Genomic DNA, 20,685 nt, shown 5'->3' with positions numbered 1-20,685 from the left:
TCAAATCCTAACTGGCATAATAATATATATTTTTCAAAATCATGCAATGCCTTATTGATTACATAATCTTCGTGTAAGTTGTCCAGCTTTTTATATTCAGTTTTAAAAAAATTCATAGTGTAGAGATTCCTCAGCTTCTGGCAAAACAATCGTTACTTTAAAGAAAACAAGTACTATGTTGATGCTCCATGAACAGTCTCGAGATGTTATTGAGCGTTCGTTCAAATTCTCTTCATATTATAACCTTAGTCTTATATATGCCAGCATTCATGTTGGTGATCAATCGCGATAGACACATCATGTTTTAGACATTAAAAAAAAAAAAAAGATTGAAAAACGGTCTCAAACTTACAAACTTGTTTTTTTTTTTTTTTTTTTGGTTCTGTGGTACAGTTTTAGTCTATTTAATTTTATTCCCAAGTTTTTGACGGTGGTTAGTTCTATGTGAAACTTGCATCATCAATTTGAAATTTTCTTGTTATCTTTACTGGGTTTAATTCTTCTTCACAAACTATACATGTTGCTCATGAACAACGGCTATGCTGTATCTTTCTAACCACTCTAACTGGTAAGTTCTTTGGTTTATCTGATCCCATCAATTATATAGTTGGTTTTCTATATGGTTACGAAAAGATAGAAATCTCTTGTGTAGTGATGGTGCTGGTGCCACAACAGTGTTGTCATCAAAATTTTCACGTTGTTGCACCTATTCCTGAAATTCAGATTCTATATGGTTTAAAACCAATTGGTTTTATAAATTCATACTTAGATGATTAATTGGGTATATCTTCAGACATATTTTAGGAGTTAAGTTCAGTAATCATGAAAACTCATGCACCATCACCATTATCAAATGAGAGAATCCCGAAGAACGCTATTTGGTTAAATAAATTAATTTATTTAAATGTAATCAGTTTTATTTTTGGTTTAAATGGTTATAGTTGGACCGGTAAACAGTAAACTGATACTAACTATCATGGTTATGGTTTAGTTTTGAATGTTTAAAGTTTAGTTTGATTTTGTGTTATTTTTTGGAAAAATATATTTTACTGTTATTTTAGAAATATGAAATTAAACTAATAAAATGCTATTTTTGTAGAAATATATTTTAGTGATATTTCTTCAAATAACTAACCTCAGTGATTAGTTCCTCTTCTCCAGAGTTTTTTAATTGATTTTAATTACCATGTGGATACTTAACCATTTGTTATTGCTATATAAAATAAGTTTTCATTTATAAAGATTTTTATCTTAGAATAATATTTATATTACATGTTTAGTATTCTTAATAACATAAAAGTAAATAAAATAAAATGTTTGTTTTTTGAATATCTTATAAATCATTCTAGAATTCTAATGTGATTTTTTATATTTGACATATTTGGGGGAAATATAAAATATCTCTATAGTGGAAAAAAAAACAAAAGAGTAGAGGTTTTAGAGAGGTTTGTTGGATTGTTTTTGTTGCTCACAAACACACAAAAAAAAAAGTTTCTTTCTCTTCTTCAAATGTTCATAAGAAGACGACCAATACCTTATCCTTTACTATCTCCTCCTTCCTTCCATGGCTTCCGCTGCGGCGGCTTCTCCTTCTCTCTCCTTAAACCAAACCTCTCATTTCCAACACCAAACTTCCCTCTTCACCTGGCTTAAACCTCCTTCCTCCTCCGCCCTCTTCCGCCGCAAAACCCTTCCTTTCTTCGAACGCCACTCACTTCCGATTTCAGCTTCCTCTTCTTCTTCCTCCTCTTCTACTTCTCTCTCTGTTCACGAGAAACCCATTTCGAATTCCGTCCATTTCCACGGCAATCTCATCGAGAGCTTCGAGAATCAGGATTCCTCATACGCCGGAACCATTAAAGGAGCAAGCTTGGTTGAGGAGCTTGAGAATCCGGTAGAAAGGAATGGGCTTTCTGGTCGGAGGAGGCTGTTTATGCAAGACCCACCATGGATCTCTGCTTTGTTTCTCAAGGGTTTGAGTAAAATGGTTGATCAGACTGTTAAAATCGAGCACAAAGACATCGATAAGAGGAAGTTTGATTCCTTGAGGAGACGTCAAGTGAAGGAAGAGACTGAAGCTTGGGAGAAGATGGTGGATGAGTACAGAGATTTGGAGAAGGAGATGTGTGAGAAGAATCTAGCTCCCAATTTGCCTTATGTGAAACATATGTTCTTAGGGTGGTTTCAACCCTTGAAAGATGTGATTGAGAGAGAGCAGAAGCTGCAGAAGAACAAGAGCAAGAAGGTTAGAGCAGCTTATGCGCCTCATATTGAGCTTTTGCCTGCTGACAAAATGGCGGTTATTGTGATGCATAAGATGATGGGTTTGGTTATGTCCGGACATGAAGATGGGTGTATCCAAGTTGTTCAAGCTGCTGTCAGTATTGGAATAGCTATTGAGCAGGAGGTATGAATGAATGAATTAGTCAGTTTAGTTTAATGAAGAAATGATGTACTGAGTTGTTGTGGTTTTGGTTGATCTCTTAGGTGAGGATTCACAATTTCTTGAAGAGAACTCGGAAGAACAATGCAGGGGACTCACAAGAGGAATTGAAAGAAAAGCAATTGCTTAGGAAACGTGTTAATAGTTTGATTCGTAGGAAAAGGATTATTGATGCACTTAAAGTTGTGAAAAGTGAAGGTACCAAACCATGGGGGCGAGCTACACAAGCTAAGGTCTGTGAGCGTTTTAAACACTTTTGAGTGAAATTGATTATCTTTGTCTTCGATATTAAATTTTTTAATCTTTGTTGTTGTACTCGTATCCATTTTCAGCTTGGAAGCCGTCTGCTAGAACTATTGATTGAAACAGCTTATGTACAACCTCCTCTTACCCAGTCAGGAGACTCTATACCTGAGTTTCGACCTGCATTCAGACACACGTTTAAAACCGTGACCAAATATCCAGGGTGAGAAAGAATCAACGAAATGCATTTTCATTGTCGTACCAGTTTGATGAGTACCTATTACATTTCTGTCTCTGTCTTATACTCATCTAAGAAAATTTGGACTTTGTAGGTCAAAGCTGGTGAGGAGATATGGAGTTATTGAATGTGACTCGCTTCTCCTTGCAGGACTGGATAAGTCTGTGAGTTAAAAAACGTTTTTTTTTTCTGATTTAAAGCTATTCTGTTCATGAGCTTTTAGGTGATCTTTTATTGTTATTGTCTCATGCAGGCTAAGCATATGTTAATTCCTTATGTTCCGATGTTAGTGCCACCAAAGAGATGGAAAGGGTATGCTTTGAAAAACTCTTTCTTCTTTTGCTCTAGATTTTATCCCCATACGTACGATTGATGCTCTTTAATTGAGAACCTCATGCCCACACATTATTTATAGCCATGCGTTTCTGGCACTTACGTATGCAAATGCTGTGTCATTTTCTTCAGATATGACAAGGGTGGTTACTTGTTTTTACCTTCCTATATCATGCGTACTCATGGATCCAAAAAGCAGCAAGATGCACTTAGAGATATTAGTTACAAGACTGCTCATAGAGTATTTGAGGTACATTGGTATTATTGATCTTGTAAATTATGTTTTGTTGTGGCTGTCTGGTAATGTTTTACGTAAAAATTTATATTCCAAAATTTAATTTGAACAGGCATTGGATACACTTGGGAACACCAAGTGGAGGGTAAATAGGAAAATACTTGATGTGGTGGAAAGGCTCTGGGCTGATGGAGGCAACATCGCAGGCTTAGTTAATCGTGAAGACGTAAGTCACTAAAAATGTTATTGGATTTCTGCTATTTTACCTTTCAGGGTTTCATTTCGAGTGTCAATTTCATCTACAGAGTTATAGGTTTTAGTGGTATGTGTCTGATGAATTCTGTTCTCTTTCTTGTTTATTTACTTAGGTTCCCATACCAGAGAAACCATCCTCTGAGGATCCAGATGAAATCCAAGCCTGGAAATGGAGTGTTCGAAAGGCCAACAAGATTAACAGAGAGAGGCATTCTCTAAGATGTGATGTTGAGCTCAAACTTTCTGTAAGAAATGCATTCTTGCTGCTTACAACATTTTGTTCCATCTTCACTTAACTAGCAAAAGATTCGGACTAAAAATTATCAATTCAGGTGGCTAGAAAAATGAAAGACGAGGAAGGATTCTACTACCCTCACAATCTTGACTTCAGGGGACGTGCATACCCAATGCATCCTCATCTGAATCATCTGAGTTCTGATCTTTGCCGTGGAACCCTGGAGTTTGCTGAAGGACGACCACTTGGAAAGTCAGGCTTGCATTGGCTGAAAATACATTTAGCAAACCTCTATGCAGGTGGTGTTGAAAAGCTCTCACATGATGCGCGTCTGGCTTTTGTGGAAAACCATTTGGATGATATAATGGATTCAGCTGAAAATACTATACATGGAAAACGATGGTGGTTAAAGGCTGAAGACCCGTTTCAGTGTTTAGCTGCATGTGTTATTCTGACACAAGCCTTGAAAAGCCCTTCACCTTATTCAGTAATTTCCCATTTGCCTATTCATCAGGTAAGCACCGTAAACTTGTATCCAAAGTTATTCTACTCTTTGTTGTTTACTTGACACTTGTTTTCTGTAGAAGATTCTAGGTTGGGAATTCAGTTGGCTGTTTATTTTTCCCTGTTGTATAAGTGTTTAATTATTTTCACCAGATGTGATCTTTCCATTGGGCTGTGAATCGACTATGCTATACGTTTTCAGTTAACTAAAATTCTTAATCAACACTTTTTCCTTGAATAATTTCTATGTGCAGGATGGGTCGTGCAATGGTCTACAGCATTATGCAGCTTTAGGAAGAGATAGTGTAGGCTCTCTTGTGAACATTTCTATCTGGCTTTTTGTCTTATTTGGCGTAATTTTTAATCTCATATAGTTCTCTTCTTGTAATATGGCTTCTCTCAGTTTGAAGCTGCGGCAGTTAATCTAGTTGCAGGAGACAAACCAGCTGATGTCTATTCTGAAATTTCACGGAGGTATCATATCAATTTTTTATGGAGTGGCTGTGAATTCATTTATTCGAGTTGGAATCATGTCAAGCGTAGTTTCTTATGGTTTTCCTCTCTGTCTCTCTTTCTCACTCGTCTCGTCTTCGCTTGTGCTGAGATAGAGTCCATGAAATAATGAAGAAGGACAGCAGTAAGGATCCTGAGTCAAACCCAACCGCCGCATTGGCAAAGATCCTTATCACTCAGGTGAGTCTTTATGGTTTTTGATTGAACATAATGCCACGGCAAAAGTTCTTCCCAATGATGCTATGTTCTCTTCTGATTTCAGGTCGACAGAAAACTGGTAAAGCAGACGGTAATGACGTCAGTATATGGTGTCACCTATGTTGGAGCGCGTGAACAAATAAAAAGAAGATTAGAAGAGAAAGGTGTTATCACTGACGAGAGAATGTTATTTGCTGCTGCTTGCTATTCTGCAAAAGTAAGAAGAATAGTAGCATTCTCGCAAATACTAGTTACTTTGTTTCTAGTTATGAACTAATCTTATGCTTGAAACATTTCTCCTCAGGTGACCCTAGCTGCTCTTGGAGAAATATTTGAAGCGGCACGTGCCATTATGAGTTGGCTTGGTGATTGTGCAAAGGTGTGGTCTTGTAGTATGTTTGTTAACTCTACTCTTTTATGTTTAGTAAATGAGAGACCTAATAGTGTTTTCTTTTTCAACTTTACAGATAATTGCATCCGATAATCATCCAGTGCGATGGATCACCCCTCTTGGGCTCCCTGTTGTGCAACCCTATTGCAGAAGTGAAAGACATCTGGTAAGAATCCTTCATGTAAACTACAAATCATCCCAATGTGGGAGCCAATAATTTTGACTGTTGGTATCAAATAAGACTACTATGGTTGCAGATAAGAACATCTCTTCAGGTTTTGGCTCTTCAGCGAGAGGGTAACACGGTAAAGCCTATTTTGTTCCTTTATTTGTGAGCACTGAGCAAATTTCACTTTTATGATCCCGTAGACTTAAATACTTGTAATTTCAGGTGGATGTTAGGAAACAAAGAACTGCGTTTCCTCCAAATTTTGTGCACTCACTGGACGGCACTCACATGATGATGACTGCTGTCGCATGTCGAGAGGCTGGCCTAAACTTTGCTGGTTAGTCCTGTTAATACAACTGATGGCTTGCCAACCCAAAAAAAGATGGAACATCTATTTATTCAAAGCCTCGGTTTTGCAGGTGTGCATGACTCCTATTGGACCCATGCATGTGATGTTGACACAATGAACAGAATACTTAGGGAGAAATTTGTTGAGCTTTACAACACACCAATCCTTGAAGATGTAAGTATTCAATAACTCTTTGGTTAGAAGCTTAGGACTGAATGCCTGACTTTCTTTTCCTGCACATCTGCTGCCAAAGCAAAAGATTGTGGTAACCATCAGATGGTTTCCAAATCGTATGTGAAATTTTTTTCCAGCTTTACTGAATCAAGGGTTCATGGTTTTTCTTGTAAATTACCAACTTTTAGTTCTATACTTCTACGATCACAGAAAAATCAAGAAACAAAGCATTCTTTATAGAATATCAGCATTGTGAATTCTAGTTAAACTTCTTTCTCTAACTGGATTTAGGATTTGAGTTGAAGTGTTTGTACGAATTACAGCCTTGGTTGTCTTGTTGACATTGTTGTGTTCTTGATACAGTTGCTCCAAAGTTTCCAAGATGCATACCCGAATCTCGTGTTTCCTCCAGTACCGAAGAGAGGGGATTTTGATTTAAAGGAAGTGCTCAAATCACAGTACTTCTTCAACTGAGTCCAGCGCACCACGAAAACGGAGCAACTCAGGGATCTTTCTTTGGTGGCCTGTAGATAACATCCACCACCTCAAAACGACATGGAAAGAACCAGAAATGTGCACGGAAGGCGGCTGCTACTGCAACACACTTAAGAGATAAGATTCTGACATAAATAATCTTGCAGCAGAGGCATTCAGAGAAACCTACTTAGATAAATTTTGGCATCATTGAAGAAGTTTCTAGCTCAGAAGGTAGGTCCTAGACAATCTTGAATAATGGATGCAAGGCATGAGTCACTGCATCAAGCTTGTTTTTGTGTTTTTTGTTGGGGATAAGATTAGGATTAGAGTTTTGTTGTATTTGTCATTCGTAGTGTTGATGTACAGAGAGAGACTTCATATACAAATCAAGAACACAAAAACAGAAGGGTACTAGTGTTGTAGTGAGTTACCTCTGTGTGATCTTGTAGCCAACTTTTTTTTGTCAAACAATAAAACAAATCTATTTAAATGCCCATGAATCAGTAATATACTAATATATAGCTCTGACTGTGACTGTGCGTGACATTTCCATTTCCAAATTATTTTTCTTAAAACTGAACCAATTCAAACCAAAAAACCAAGACTGAATTTCAAATGATGATGTTACTCAAAAAAAAAAAAAAAAAACAAATTTTTGGGTAAAGATCTGTTTGGGCTAAAACTAAATAATCATTCCCAAAGCCCATTTATTATAACTACGATCTGCTAAGGTTAAGCGATTTTAGGGTTTTGCCTCTTCCCACAAGCAGTTTAGGGCTTCTGTCTGTCTCTCTCGACACCCTCCAGTACCAACCTCAACCATGGCGGAGCAGGTTTCTAATCTCTCTCTCATTGTCAATTTATAAAGTTTCTTAATTTCTATGCAATTGCGATTAAAATGTTGGATTCATTCATGTGTTGCAGACGGAGAAGGCGTTTTTGAAGCAACCAAAGGTCTTCTTGAGGTGAAACATTTTACGAAAAAGATACATCTTTTGTTTTTATCTACAGTTAGTTCTTAGAGTGTCTTCTCTTATGCGATTTATTATTATGTTTTTTTTTTAATTCAGTTCGAAGAAATCTGGTAAAGGCAAGAGACCTGGTAAGGGAGGTAATCGTTTCTGGAAGAACATTGGTCTTGGTTTCAAGACTCCAAGAGAAGCTACTGAAGGTAGACAATTTTTCTTTTGAATTCTCGACTTATGATGTGTTAAAAGCTTGTGTTTTTGTTTAGATTATGTCGTAATTTGGATTAAAGGTCATCTCTTTTTACACTCTGCATTGGTGCTTACATTGTTAGTTATATGTGTGTGTAGTAGTAGAAGATAACATGTTTCATGTTTGTGAACTTTGTATAGGTGCATACATTGACAAGAAATGTCCCTTTACTGGCACGGTTTCTATTAGAGGTCGTATCTTAGCAGGAACATGTCACAGTGCGAAAATGCAGAGGACAATCATTGTTCGGAGGAACTATCTTCATTTTGTTAAGAAGTATCAGAGGTGAATAAAAAAAGATCTTTACTTTTAGTGTTACCACAATGTTTAAGAATAGTCTTTAACATTGACATTATCATTAGGTATGAGAAGAGGCATTCGAACATCCCTGCTCACGTCTCACCGTGTTTCCGTGTCAAAGAAGGAGATCATGTGAGAACAGTAGCGAATTATCTTCAACTCATTAGAATCTCTCTGTGATATAGATTACCGTTGGCTTAAATGTTGTTTAAATGTGATCATATGGCATCTATGTACTGATGTAGAATACCATTGGTTTAAATGTTGGTTTCAGACCTTTGTCAAAGACGGTGAGGTTTAATGTCCTTAAGGTCATTCCAGCTGGGAGTTCTGCTATAGGGAAGAAAGCATTCACTGGAGTGTAGAGACTTCTTAAGTTGTTGGGATCGATCCTTGAGAGGATTTTGATTTTCATATCGTCTAAGAAAGATGTCTGTTTTTTTTTGTTTGTGTTAGCTTCAAACATTACTTTCTCTCTTACAAATATCATTATATAAGAATGATCTTATGTTTGTCTATGTTTCTTCTAAAATATTAGATTCATGTGTTAGCTTAGGAATCAAACACAATAAATTTATGGTAAATGTGCCGTCTTAAGTCCAGATCAGAAGACATTAGACTGAAATGGGGTCAAAACAGAGTATTAAACTATGAACCCACACGGAAATGTGTTTGGTTAACCAAAATGGTATTCATAATTTGGTCAAAGTCCCAAATCGATTTACTTTTATTAGATTTTGCCAAGTCTTTGTTTTCTTCATCACTTTTGGAATGACCAAAGACGTGTCTTCTATATGTCTGTGGCCTTTGAATCTTTGCCTTGCAACTCATTAGCCCGAGAACCAAAAAATCATCTTGATCCCATGAAGGTTGTTGCCTTGTGGTAAACCATGCTGTTGATGTTACAAGCGGAGAGGGTCATAGAATCCCAAGAAGAGTATGAGGAGATAAGAAGTGAAACACCAGACAAATGTGTTTATTTCACTATTAGTTCGACTTATATGTAGTTTCACTTGGACATAAAGCCCAAAGCAATCTCAAGTTCATCAAATCCCAATCCAAACTCTGTCAAAAGGCAAATGTGTTGTCTTGTGTAGAACCCATTTTTTGGGATCAGCAAAGAAGACGAGCTTAGAGGGTGAAAGCTATATTAAAAGTTTTGTTAATGTTTCAAACAAAATGGCTTTTAGAAAACGCCATCACAAAAGCTTTTCTTTACAAGGATTCATCATTAAACACACAAAACGTTCCTCCAAATCCTTACGAACAAGAGCACAAATTCTCTTGCTCACCAAGAAAGATAAATTTGATTTACAGCTACTTGTTCAAGATCCCTAGAACAGGAACTTTTCAGTTTTACTATCTACTAATCTTCTTCTGAAATTTTGAACAAGACCTTTGGGAGGGATGTGATCGGGGGAAGGTGTCCCAACAAATCACTGAAGGAGTCTTTCCTTGACATGCCCTGTAGTGGCTTGCTGCTTGAAGCAAGATCAACAACTCTTTTGCCTCCTTCGGTATCAGAAGTTTCAATATTGAGCTGCGAGTTTGCAGCAGACTGCAAGAGGTTGCAGAAAGAATTGACCTTAGACATGACAGACTTCTCATCTGATGTGTCGGGTAAGGTGTCACTTAGCAGAAACTGTTTCATTTCCTCAAACTCTTGGTTGTTCTCACAACCTTGATCCAATAGTGTAAGGAAATCGTTCATCGAGAAAGATTGGGGTAGGCCAGGCACTTTTATCTGACTCCAACCGTTTTTGTTCCTCGAATTAACAGACGAACCAACTCCTTCAATTGCATGAGCATCCATCACTAAACATAAATAACAGACCTAATGAGCACAACAGAAGAGAAATGAATATGATAGATAGTGAAAACAAAACACAATATACCTGAGCTAGGAGATAGTGCATCATGAGAGAGAGACACATGTTCTGATGATGACTGAGCTCCAACAGGAGATGCCATATTATAAGATCCAGACATGGAGGGATCCTCAAATATAGATGTTCTTGAATCAAAGAACGGTGAGGCCAAATTTATCTCTGGCTGTCGACTTAGACAGAACAGGCGATGATCACATTGGACAAGCTTCTCGAAATGTTTGTCTAATATCCCTGGGGGACACTGCAGGAAATGTTTCCTACCATATCAAAAAGATACATAAACCATCGTCAGTTGGAGTCATAACATATAAGTTCTATAGTTAGGACACAAGAAAGACATGTTGTTACCTGTTCATGCTGGCATGACCATCAGTAAAATCTGATGTCGGGAGCCACGTAGTATGCTTTCTAGGCAGCGGATTAATTTCCCTGAAAAACAACGGCCGCCTAGCCAGCTGAAACAGAACAAGATCATAAATAAAAACCATTGGTTGGTACATTTGAAGACAGTTGGATGAAACAATCACGAAAGAAGCCATTTTATACCACGATGGACAGCGTTCCAGGTTCATCTTCAGGCAAATTAGCCTTGAGAGACATAATATCAGACCACTGAATCTCAATCTTGCTCTTAAGACCTTGTTCCAACACTTCCCATACAAGTTTGTGTTTTGCAAAGTAGCATTTCGCCACCAAATCACCATCATGCATTGCCTTATACTACAAACAAAAAAGTCAAACTCAGACACCAAAAAAAAAAAAAAACCATGAAACATAAAAACTCCAATTAAAATTCGAAGACTCACCTCCCATTGACCAATCCTAAGAACCGTAGCATGAAAATTAGAAGCTTTAAGCTTCTCAACGGTTCCAACACCAAAACCAAAACCAAAACTCTCTTTCTTAACACAACTAGTTTCCGACTTTGTGTCGTCACCACTTTGAGAAATCCTCATCTGAATCAGTTCTAGGAAAGAAGGGCTCTTTCTTAAACTCAACCCCAAAGGACTTGGCTCCTCAAGTAAGTTAAACTTAGATACCCCTGTTCCATTGCTCCATAGCTAATTCCATTTCAAACCCATCAATAAAAATAAAAACTTTCAAAATCAAATTACAAAACGTAATCTAGTTGCATAGAAACATAAGAAATCAAAAGTTTTGTAACAGATGATCAAAACCTTAGTTCGTTTGTAGAGAGGAGCATATTCATCTTCAAGAGAATCTTCAACGATCTCTAACTTCACAGGAAACTTCGAAGATTGTCGTCTCATCATCATTTCAACCATTCAATCAAAATCACAGAAACTTCAGTGAATCTATTGGAAGAATCTTATAAGAAGAAGAGTAACGAGTTTTTGATTTGAAGATCTAAAGAAAAGGACGCGATTGAAGTGTCACGCGCAGCTCTTAAGAGATTTATTTATAATATAATTATTTTTTTTTAAATTAAGGTTCTATAAAAATACCCAAATTGGCCTTTTGATCGTGTCTTTACATAGGAGGCTATGTTTGTCATTTCCTTATTATCAATAAATACTTGGTTTAGAAGATAGGCTGTTTCGGGTCCTACGTTTTGCTTTTTTTTAATGACGGCTATAGATGGACAATCTGACACGTGTCGCTTTATTCGGACGCTAGCTTTCTTATCTAAAACTTAAAAATGGTCTCTTCTCTTTCTCCTTGTTTGGTTTTCGTCTGTTTTTGTCGTCACTCGTGTCACATATCTATATTATAATAATAAAATGGTTCTATTTTAATGGATAGATTTTTTTTTTTTTTTTTGACATCTATTATTCTAGTGGATAAATTTAGAACCAAGCATTAGTAAATGAACTAAACAAATATCTTAAAAATATAATTTTATAATTGAAGTTTAGTAATGTGGTTACACATCATCCTTAGCTATCAATTACCTTTTTTTCTTTGTTTTGTCTCTTATGGAAAAGGTTTAGAAGTGTTAATCCAATCATAGATTTTTTAAAACATTTAAATTCAATAATGTTTTATTATACTTTAATAAATTATTAAAAGTTTTCTATTTTGTATTATTACTAGATTTCAAATTTAAAGATATTTGAATAAAAATGTTAGTTGTATCAATTCAATAACATCTATATAACATCTATATATATATATATATAATTAACTTTTCTCTCTTCTCCTTCCTCCACATCAGCATTCACCTAGCAATTTATATTTTTTGCATTAAAGTTTATCTTTTAAAATATTTATTCATTGCATATTTATTAATTATAATTAATAAAAGTAAAAAATAAATAAAAAATTAATGAAGTAAAATTAATTGAATTTTAAAATAATAAAAACAATAATATAAATGAATTAAGTAACATAAATGAAAAATTTTAAATAGTAAAAACAATACTATAAATTTGTTTTACTAATAATGTTATTATTCAAATTTTAACCCAAAAAATGATCATATTCCAAAATTTAGAATGGGTTAATGAGTTTTAGAATGGAAGTAAGATTTTAATGCATGGTGGGTAAAAAAAATTACGTAATTGTATTTATAATATTCTAAACATAAAACAAAATTGAAGTCAAACATTAGTTTCTAAGAAACATATACTACAAAGATTTATTATTAAATTTCACTTAAAAGAAAAATAAAATATTAATTACTCAACTCAACTTAAAATTTTTGATAAAAAATGAAGACATTGTAAGGGTCACACTTTTTTTGGGAAAACTATGAAAAAGGCTTTTGAAAAAAATAATTTATCTAATAAAACAAAATCAATGGTCACAAAATATAGAAAAAAATAATATGTAAGCTGTTACAAAACAGTGACATGTGATTTGTGTAGCATATCTCGAAAGGCATATTATCAACTAACGCTACAATTCTATAATATGATAAAAACAAAAGTAAAATATAAAAGAAGCTTGAGATTTCATCAATTTTATCAAATATTTTTAACCCAAAACATTGACAGTTTGGCACAAACAACATATTAATGTACATTATGTTTTTTTGAGAAAACGAAGCTGAGGTTGCATCACAAAATTAACATTTGAAAATAACATATGAGGTTTTAGAAAAATATATAACTTGGATTAGTGAACAGATAATCATTGTCAGGTTTAACCGTTTCACCATCTAAGCATTTTTTATTTGGTTGGAAATTCTATTATGGCAGGTGATGCACTTGGACAGCCATGTTGTACGTAGCGACATAACACTAAAAATGTTTATGAAATTTTGGATATTTGTATTTAATGTGGAATATCAATAGTTTTAAATGATCTCTATAATTGTTGACAAAAAAAAATGATCTCTATAATTAGGCCATCAATCAAAATTTGACGTCGGAACTTTTAAAAATATTTTTTCATGGGATATGAATATGGAATGAAATCTTCTATGGATAAAAGGTCAGAAAATTGACGACTCTTCCAGTGAGGTTTTTAAATTATTTTTTGTTATCATGTGACATATTGTTGATTTGCCAAGAAAAATTTATTGCGACACTAGACAATATATATTATATGTATAGATTAGTAAAATAAGTATGAAGGTTATATAAATTTATCTTTTAAACTTCAAATGATTATATAATATTCAATGATTTTTATGATAAAAAAAAATTAAACTTAATTTCGCGCAAATAGATATAACAAAAATATATTATCTTCAACAATATATATGTTTTATATCATTTAGTAAAATATGTTTCGTGTTTATAAAGATTTATATACAAAAGTTTGAATGATTATATTTGAGCTCAAGAATTTATATTGATAGAAATATTTTAAATTAAATTCCAGCATGTGCAAATACAAATTCTAGTTAGTTCATATAATAAAAGGTTACCCGAGATTTATAGTATAGTGTTGTTACAATTGTCATAATAATTTGTAACATTACTTTTACACACTAAATATATTTTCTTTCTTATCCTTTAGTGAAATCTCATTGTCACAGCAATACAACATTAGCTAGACAGTCTCTATCACAGCCGCAATTTTATCTTTTAACAAGATTGGGTTTGAGACTTGAGAGTTTATGAATGAGATTGGTGTGATTATAATAATATGAAGTCTTGTCTATCTGATTTCTCAACCCAATCATTAATCCATGACCAAACTCCTTGCTGATGTATCTGTTACACCTTAGGAATAGTTTTGTCATGCGGAGACAAAGAAAAAAGAAGACAAAATGCAAAAAGAAAATCAACTCATTGACCAAATTATATAAACACAATACAAAAGGATAGTACCACAACTTAGATTACAAAATGAGAAATGCAAAGGTAAGAAAAGGATCTATCCAGCTCTCTGGTTAAGTCGCCTTTCGATTGACTTTCAAGTAGGGCAGAGCTCCGATTACGTTGTCATAGTCGCTCCGGTTAACTTCGGTCTGTGTTACAGAAGACACAACACAAAGTTAAGACATGTACAAAAGAAGAGGGTAATGAACAGAGGAGTGAAGTTGCTAATCAAACAAAGCCAAAACAAAGTAACGATTTGGACTTGTCATTTTACACTAAGAAGATTCAGAACATTAAACTGATGCCAACTAATTTATCTCTCCGTAAATCACATTTCTAATGGAAGCCAATGCAGTGAATCTTAATGCAATGGTTTGTATATATCATAGTATTATTCCGCTAGTAGCTTCAATCTTCATTTAAAGATATCCAGAGAGAGATGCAAGGAGTCAAATGCACAACGAAAGATGCGGTTTGAGTCAAAAATGTGTGTTTTTGAGTAACGAAACCATGCATTTACTACCAAGACATTACAGCTAAGTCTCAGACTTCATAACTAGCTTGAAAAATATGAGTTTTAAAGTCTCCTCTATCATCATTCTATGCTCAGAGCTCGTTCTTTTCAAACCGTATTCACACACAGCTAATCACTAAAGCTTGAAAGATATGAATGCATTTTTACACATACAAAACAAACACCCATCAACAATTTGCAGAATTAACATTCCTTGTTAAAGAGAAACCAACTTGTGTCTGCTCTATTATCATTCTATGCTAAGAAGAGCTCGTTCTTTTCAAACCGTATTCACACCTAATGATAAAACATCAACAAAACTCACTAACAGCTAAACACTAAAGCTTTGAAGAGATGAATGCATTTCACACACACAAAACAAACACCAATCAACAATCCTTGTTAAAGAAAAACCAACCATTTTCGAAAGACGCAGTTTCCTCTTGTTGTTCTTCTTAGCTAACAAATGCTGCTTCCCAGATCTCCTCCTCACAATCTTCCCCTTACCGGTCACCCTGAACCGCTTCGCTGACGCCTATCACCAAAATACATTACACATTATCATAATTTCATTCAACAAAAAGACTTGACAACAATCAAGATAAGCAAAACACCTTTACTTAACCAATTAAACTCTTCTAAAAGCTAACATTAAGTTCACAGCTTCAGTAAATACCAAACTTCGCCAGAGATACACCAATAGACACAAGACTAACCATTTGAACAGAAGAAAAATCAAAACTTTCGAAGCTAAACACTTCAATTTGAGCTCAACTATAACAAAAACCAGAAATGCAGAGAAAGAGAGAGATAGGGGAAAAGGACCTTGTGGGTCTTCAACTTGTAGCCCTTATGAGCGAAAACGGTAAAAGACTGAACTTTTTGGGAATTGGGAGAAGCAACGATAGAAATCTTCTGAGGCAAAACAGCGCGAAGCCCAGAAATGGAATGAGTTGAGGCAAGACTCGTCGCGAATTGAACGGAACTGCGAAGTGAAACCTTTGGAGAAGAAGAGCGTAAAGGATGACAGAAGCTAAAGTTAACGGAAGCCATAGAGAGAGAAGCCATTATAAGGGGGTTTGTGCTCTCGGCGACTTTTTTTTGTAATCTTTTTCACTCACTCCGATTGAGGAAGAAGAGATGATGAAGAAGATAAGCTTCTTTTCGCTTAAGAGAGAAAGAGATTGAACGGATAATGTGAATTCCGGTTTATTCCGGTTTAGAGAATCTGATTGATTTGAAAACCGGAATTGTTGTTGGTTTTGCTCGAATTCAAAAACTTGGCGAAGTGTGTGAGTGTGTGCATAAATTAACAGAGGAAGGAGTAAACCAATGAAATCCAAAGATTATAATAACATTGACACATACTAAAATAAGGATCTTATTTTAAAACTAATTCAAATTTTGTCGTAAATAAAACAAACTAACAATAATAACTGCATAAACATGTCATTCGTCCTAAACATTTCATTCGTCCTGGGATTGAAGGCACAGGCACACAAGAGGGCCTCCTTTCGGAGACTTCTTTAAGCAAGTAGGCTCACACTGAAGGCGAGGACAAAGGTCTTCATTCTTAAAAGTTTTTACCCTTAATTTTAATTTCTTCCCAACACTTGTTTTTTCCCACCACTCCTGTCGTATGTTTAAAATATAATCTTTTAATTTTTATAATTAATCTATACTATTAATTAATTCGTTTACTGAGAAGATAATGTTTCGAAGAATTAACTACATCAAAGAAATTTTCAGAGAATATAAACTAGACATTTCAGAACACAAATTTATTACATCATTTAAAAAAACATAAGTTGTTGTAAATAAAAGCATAAGTAAATCAGAAAGAGAAAAAAAAAAAATCAATATTTATGAAAAGGACATGTTCTCGAAACATTAATCTATGGAACAGTGAAAGAATTAATGTTGAGAAAAATAACAATGAAAATAAATTAGAAACTGTTTAGCCAATTCATTTTTATAGGGGAAAAGCGACTTCCAAATCATTTGTGTAATATATATGATCATATAACTTTTATAAGTTTCAAATATACATTTCGGAATCGGTTCGCTATATATATATATATATATACAACTAAATATGTATTTGACATTTAAGAAAAGGCTAAATTGATACTTTTTTTGTTTTGTCAAGAAAGGTGAGTTGGTATTAAAATAATAAAAATCCAATTAAAAAGTTTTGTCAACTGAATTTTGATAAACAAGATTTTCTAGCAGAAACTATATTTAATACATGGAAATCATACTATAAACGTGAATACAAACCTAAAACAAGAATTGTAAAAATAATCAGAATGGTAAGCGAGAGTTGAAAACTTTTCTTCATGATCCTAGATGATATAATAAATTTATAGTGTTTCAAAAATTGAAAAGAAAGAACAAAAATGTAGTAGATGTTTTAAAAAAAAAGAACAGAGTGTGGATATATAAAAATTGATGTATCCTCCAATTAGACATATCTAATTTAAGTTATGCACCATTTTAAATTCCGAAATAAATGGATCTAGTTTTACCAAAGTTCTGAGATGTGTTCGAAATTTCACCCTCTTATTTGCAAATATAGCAAATGGGTCAATCGTAATAAGAGGGTTCAACTATAATGTGTTTTTTTAAGAACATTTTTCAATAGATATCTTATTATATTATCTCTATCACACATTATTTTACATGATATTATACTGTATGTATTAATTACACTCACAAAAAAACATACAATTTATTTATGATTTTGCTATATATATATAATATGCTAGTTTTGCTAGAAAATTTGTTTATCTAGCAGATAGATATTTTAATAATTTTGCATTCAATTAAAGATAGTTGATGGCCGAATCAGATTTGGTGAAGATGGTGTCTTCTCTTGCGGACTGGCCAGCTTTTTTGGCGTATCTTGACGACATCAAGACTGACAAGGAAGAATTTTCATCCTTCTCTTTATCTTTTATCTCTAGAAGTGCAAATGCAAGTGTAGATTCTCTGGCACGCAAAAGTGCGTGTTTATCCGCATCATGTTTTGTTTGTAAACAATTTCCCACCCAATTGGCTCGTTTAAACTAATCTTTTGTTAAAAAAAAAGAAAAAGTTGATGATCGAATCGTAATGAAAGTAAAATTTGGTATGTACAAAAAATTATAAAAGGCATCTGTTATTATATGTAATCAATAGTTAAAATTGTGAAATTTGGTGATCTAGCAAAAGGTTTATAATAAATTAGCATTCAATAAGGATTATTGTATGATCTATTTTTGAATGATATTGTGAATGACAAAAACTAAATCCAATAACTTAAGAGAAAAGGGATGGAAACATAGGAGAAGCATGGCATATGCAATAAAATGGTGGTCACAATATAATCATGCTAAGCACATGAATGCTCATCATTTGGTCTTTCCTTTGCTTATATACTTAACAACACCATACGCCAAAAACAATGTAGAGTAATTTAACTTATCTTTCACTTTCGGCATTTTAAATTTGTGATATTTTCAATAATATGAGTAAGTATTCTCTTTTTTTCTTTTATTTTTGGACAAAATTAATTATTCTCTTATACACATTTTTTTCTACAACAATCATTATCATACATTAGTCTTTTTGTGGCTGAATACATTACTTAGTTTGTTTGGCTATATCCTATATATGTACATTACTTCGTTACATTACATAGCGTCGTTATCACTCTTCTGCAAATTCGTTATAGTGCGGTTAGGTAAGCTCGTGTTTTACTTACGAGTTTGTTACATGTAATTAATGCTAGTGTGTCATTAGTGTTTTTGGTTTTATTTTCTGAAATTCCCATTTCTACACTTGTACCTCAATTCTTATTGATCTTTCTTCTTATATATGTTCTCTTTCCCTATACACATATTGATATACGTCTTTATGTTTTGCTACATCAACATATATGAATAAATAAGGTTATGATCGCTGTTCATATACCTCTGCATATTTTCTTAAAACACTTTTAACCGTGGGTTTGATTTGGTGACTGATATAGAGTAAAAATAGTGGGATGAAAAAGTAAGAGAAACAAATTATTTAAACCGTAAAGGAGACGAATTAATTTCTTTCTCTCCACTTAAGAAGAGTAACAGGAAAGAAATTAAAAACCTTTTTTGCTAACAAAAGAATTCAAGAATTTTGTTTCAGTGGTGGAATCCTATGTTGTTTGATTGTTTAAGACAAAATACAGTAGGTCTAATTAGTTTGTATATATTGAAAATAATTAAGTTAAAACGTTTTTTAGACTACTAATTATCAGTGTATATAATCAACTACTATAAATTTGTACGATCATTAAATAAAAAAACCGTTTGTTGAGTATCTCAAACATACATGAATCTATGCTAGATTTCTGCAATTTGTTTCCTCCATAAATTAGTCCAATACTTATTAAAAAAAACGTTTCAGTGTAAACATCGATTTAGAGTTCAATCCAAATTTTTGTTAAAAAAAATCAAGTTTAATTCTTACTTAATGTATTGACCAATAGATAAATTTATTAAACAACATTTTTTCTTAGTTTATATTAAAAAGCATGAATGACACTTAAATCAATAAAGAGGAAATATTATTAAGAAAAATATGTGCAATATTATGGGTATGATAGTCAAAAATTCCGGATATCCGGATCTGTCCCCGGACTAGTTTTACTAGTATATGAGCTGAATAAATTTTCACCAAATTATCATAGGATGATACTGAAAACTAGTATTAGTAGATTACTACTTTTTAACTTGTTACATTCATAATGTATAATGAGATCACTTTTTTTAATCTACAAACTTAAAGAATACTAGAAATGGTCAAAAACAAAATAGCGGACTTCTATCTTCAATATGTTAAATTTTATAATTCTTACCAAAAAAAAAATATGTTAAATTTTAAAACTGTTACAAAAGGATATACCTTTCTTATCATTTTTTCATATTAATCTCCCTTTTTATATTAAAAAAACTGTTTGTATAATAAAGAGAATATGCACTAGATACCACAAAAACAAAACATAATTAAGAAAATACCACAATTGTACAGTGTTTGTCAGAGAGTACTCTCTCTCTCTTCAAATACAATTACACTTATATCCATTTCATATATTACATGTTTTTTTAAAATACCATGTCATTTTTTTTCCACATAAACAACAAACTCTCTCCCTCTCATGCATTCTCTCTCTCTCAGCTTTCTCTATTCCTCTTTCTCTATCTTCTCTTCCCTCATGCTCTCATATCCACTCAAATTGCAGAAGATATCTCATTATATGTCTTTGAATTTCAATTTCCGTCGTCATGTATTTTTGATTTAATTCATGGTATTTTGTTTTGTAACATGCTATTTTATCAAATTACACGTGACAACACGCTACTTTATCAAATTACACGAAACAACATAATATCTCTCTCTTTAATAATCTATTTTCTTAAATTACACATTATTTATGAAGATTACATATGCTTTCGTTTGAAAACACGATTTTTAATATGAAAACACTTTTTTTTCTTTAAATGATACACTTTTTGTTAGTATATACTGATATTTTTATTAGCTCACATGTTTTTTTCACAAATAGCAATATGTTGTTGTACTTTTGTCTTTTGTTTATGGGCAATTTTGATTTTTCCCTTCTCTTGAAAATGGTAGTTACCAAACTTTTCTGACAATGTGGTATTTACTTAATTTTTTTTCCAAAATTATGGTATTCACTAATATTACCCTATAATAAATCAACACTTGGAAAAGTAATCACTTAAAAATTAACAT

At 33.3% G+C, this 20,685-nt stretch overlaps 4 protein-coding genes across 7 annotated transcripts; 2 read left to right on the top strand and 2 right to left on the bottom strand.

Moving 5' to 3' along the window:
• Nucleotides 1–1,377: 1,377 nt before the first annotated feature.
• Nucleotides 1,378–7,253, top strand: LOC104702930 (DNA-directed RNA polymerase 3, chloroplastic). Of its 2 annotated transcripts, none has more exons than XR_015562480.1 (19): nucleotides 1,378–2,407; nucleotides 2,488–2,676; nucleotides 2,776–2,909; nucleotides 3,019–3,088; nucleotides 3,178–3,236; nucleotides 3,390–3,507; nucleotides 3,605–3,718; nucleotides 3,861–3,992; nucleotides 4,080–4,496; nucleotides 4,741–4,791; nucleotides 4,890–4,960; nucleotides 5,095–5,179; nucleotides 5,262–5,414; nucleotides 5,502–5,576; nucleotides 5,665–5,754; nucleotides 5,830–5,893; nucleotides 5,980–6,094; nucleotides 6,177–6,280; nucleotides 6,644–7,253. XR_015562480.1 is itself a non-coding variant. In XM_010418854.3 (19 exons), exons 1-19 carry the CDS (start codon nucleotides 1,565–1,567, stop codon nucleotides 6,752–6,754), a joined length of 2,979 nt encoding a protein of 992 aa, XP_010417156.2. In that variant the 5' UTR covers nucleotides 1,378–1,564; the 3' UTR covers nucleotides 6,755–7,253. The 2 variants fall into 2 exon arrangements, 1 of the variants encoding a protein (XP_010417156.2); XM_010418854.3 differs by having other exon boundaries at nucleotides 5,846–5,893.
• Nucleotides 7,254–7,454: 201 nt separating this feature from the next.
• On the top strand, nucleotides 7,455–8,793 carry LOC104702929 (small ribosomal subunit protein uS17z). Of its 3 annotated transcripts, none has more exons than XM_010418853.3 (6): nucleotides 7,455–7,590; nucleotides 7,682–7,722; nucleotides 7,828–7,928; nucleotides 8,116–8,260; nucleotides 8,338–8,407; nucleotides 8,550–8,793. In XM_010418853.3, the coding sequence occupies exons 1-6, from the start codon at nucleotides 7,579–7,581 to the stop codon at nucleotides 8,574–8,576; spliced, it is 396 nt and encodes a 131-aa protein (XP_010417155.1). In that variant the 5' UTR covers nucleotides 7,455–7,578; the 3' UTR covers nucleotides 8,577–8,793. The 3 variants fall into 3 exon arrangements, with proteins under 3 accessions (XP_010417155.1, XP_087315767.1, XP_087315766.1); XM_087459641.1 differs by having other exon boundaries at nucleotides 8,521–8,793; XM_087459640.1 differs by having other exon boundaries at nucleotides 8,338–8,416.
• Nucleotides 8,794–9,406: 613 nt separating this feature from the next.
• On the bottom strand, nucleotides 9,407–11,614 carry LOC104702928 (uncharacterized). The gene is made up of 6 exons (XM_010418851.2): nucleotides 11,343–11,614; nucleotides 10,971–11,225; nucleotides 10,711–10,884; nucleotides 10,513–10,619; nucleotides 10,171–10,421; nucleotides 9,407–10,090 (listed from the first exon to the last, which is right to left on the bottom strand). Exons 1-6 carry the CDS (start codon nucleotides 11,448–11,450, stop codon nucleotides 9,642–9,644), a joined length of 1,344 nt encoding a protein of 447 aa, XP_010417153.1. The 5' UTR covers nucleotides 11,451–11,614; the 3' UTR covers nucleotides 9,407–9,641.
• A 2,731-nt stretch (nucleotides 11,615–14,345) lies between these two features.
• On the bottom strand, nucleotides 14,346–16,463 carry LOC104702927 (large ribosomal subunit protein bL35c). Its single transcript, XM_010418850.2, has 3 exons — nucleotides 15,736–16,463; nucleotides 15,329–15,445; nucleotides 14,346–14,545 (listed from the first exon to the last, which is right to left on the bottom strand). The coding sequence occupies exons 1-3, from the start codon at nucleotides 15,976–15,978 to the stop codon at nucleotides 14,468–14,470; spliced, it is 438 nt and encodes a 145-aa protein (XP_010417152.1). The 5' UTR covers nucleotides 15,979–16,463; the 3' UTR covers nucleotides 14,346–14,467.
• Nucleotides 16,464–20,685: the final 4,222 nt, after the last annotated feature.

Source organism: Camelina sativa, chromosome 7 (assembly GCF_030686135.1).
Source record: "Camelina sativa cultivar CO46 ecotype springtype chromosome 7, ASM3068613v1".
NCBI lineage: Eukaryota > Viridiplantae > Streptophyta > Magnoliopsida > Brassicales > Brassicaceae > Camelina > Camelina sativa.
Note: the sequence above shows the minus strand (reverse complement) of the source record. Positions and strands in the feature narration are given on the sequence as shown.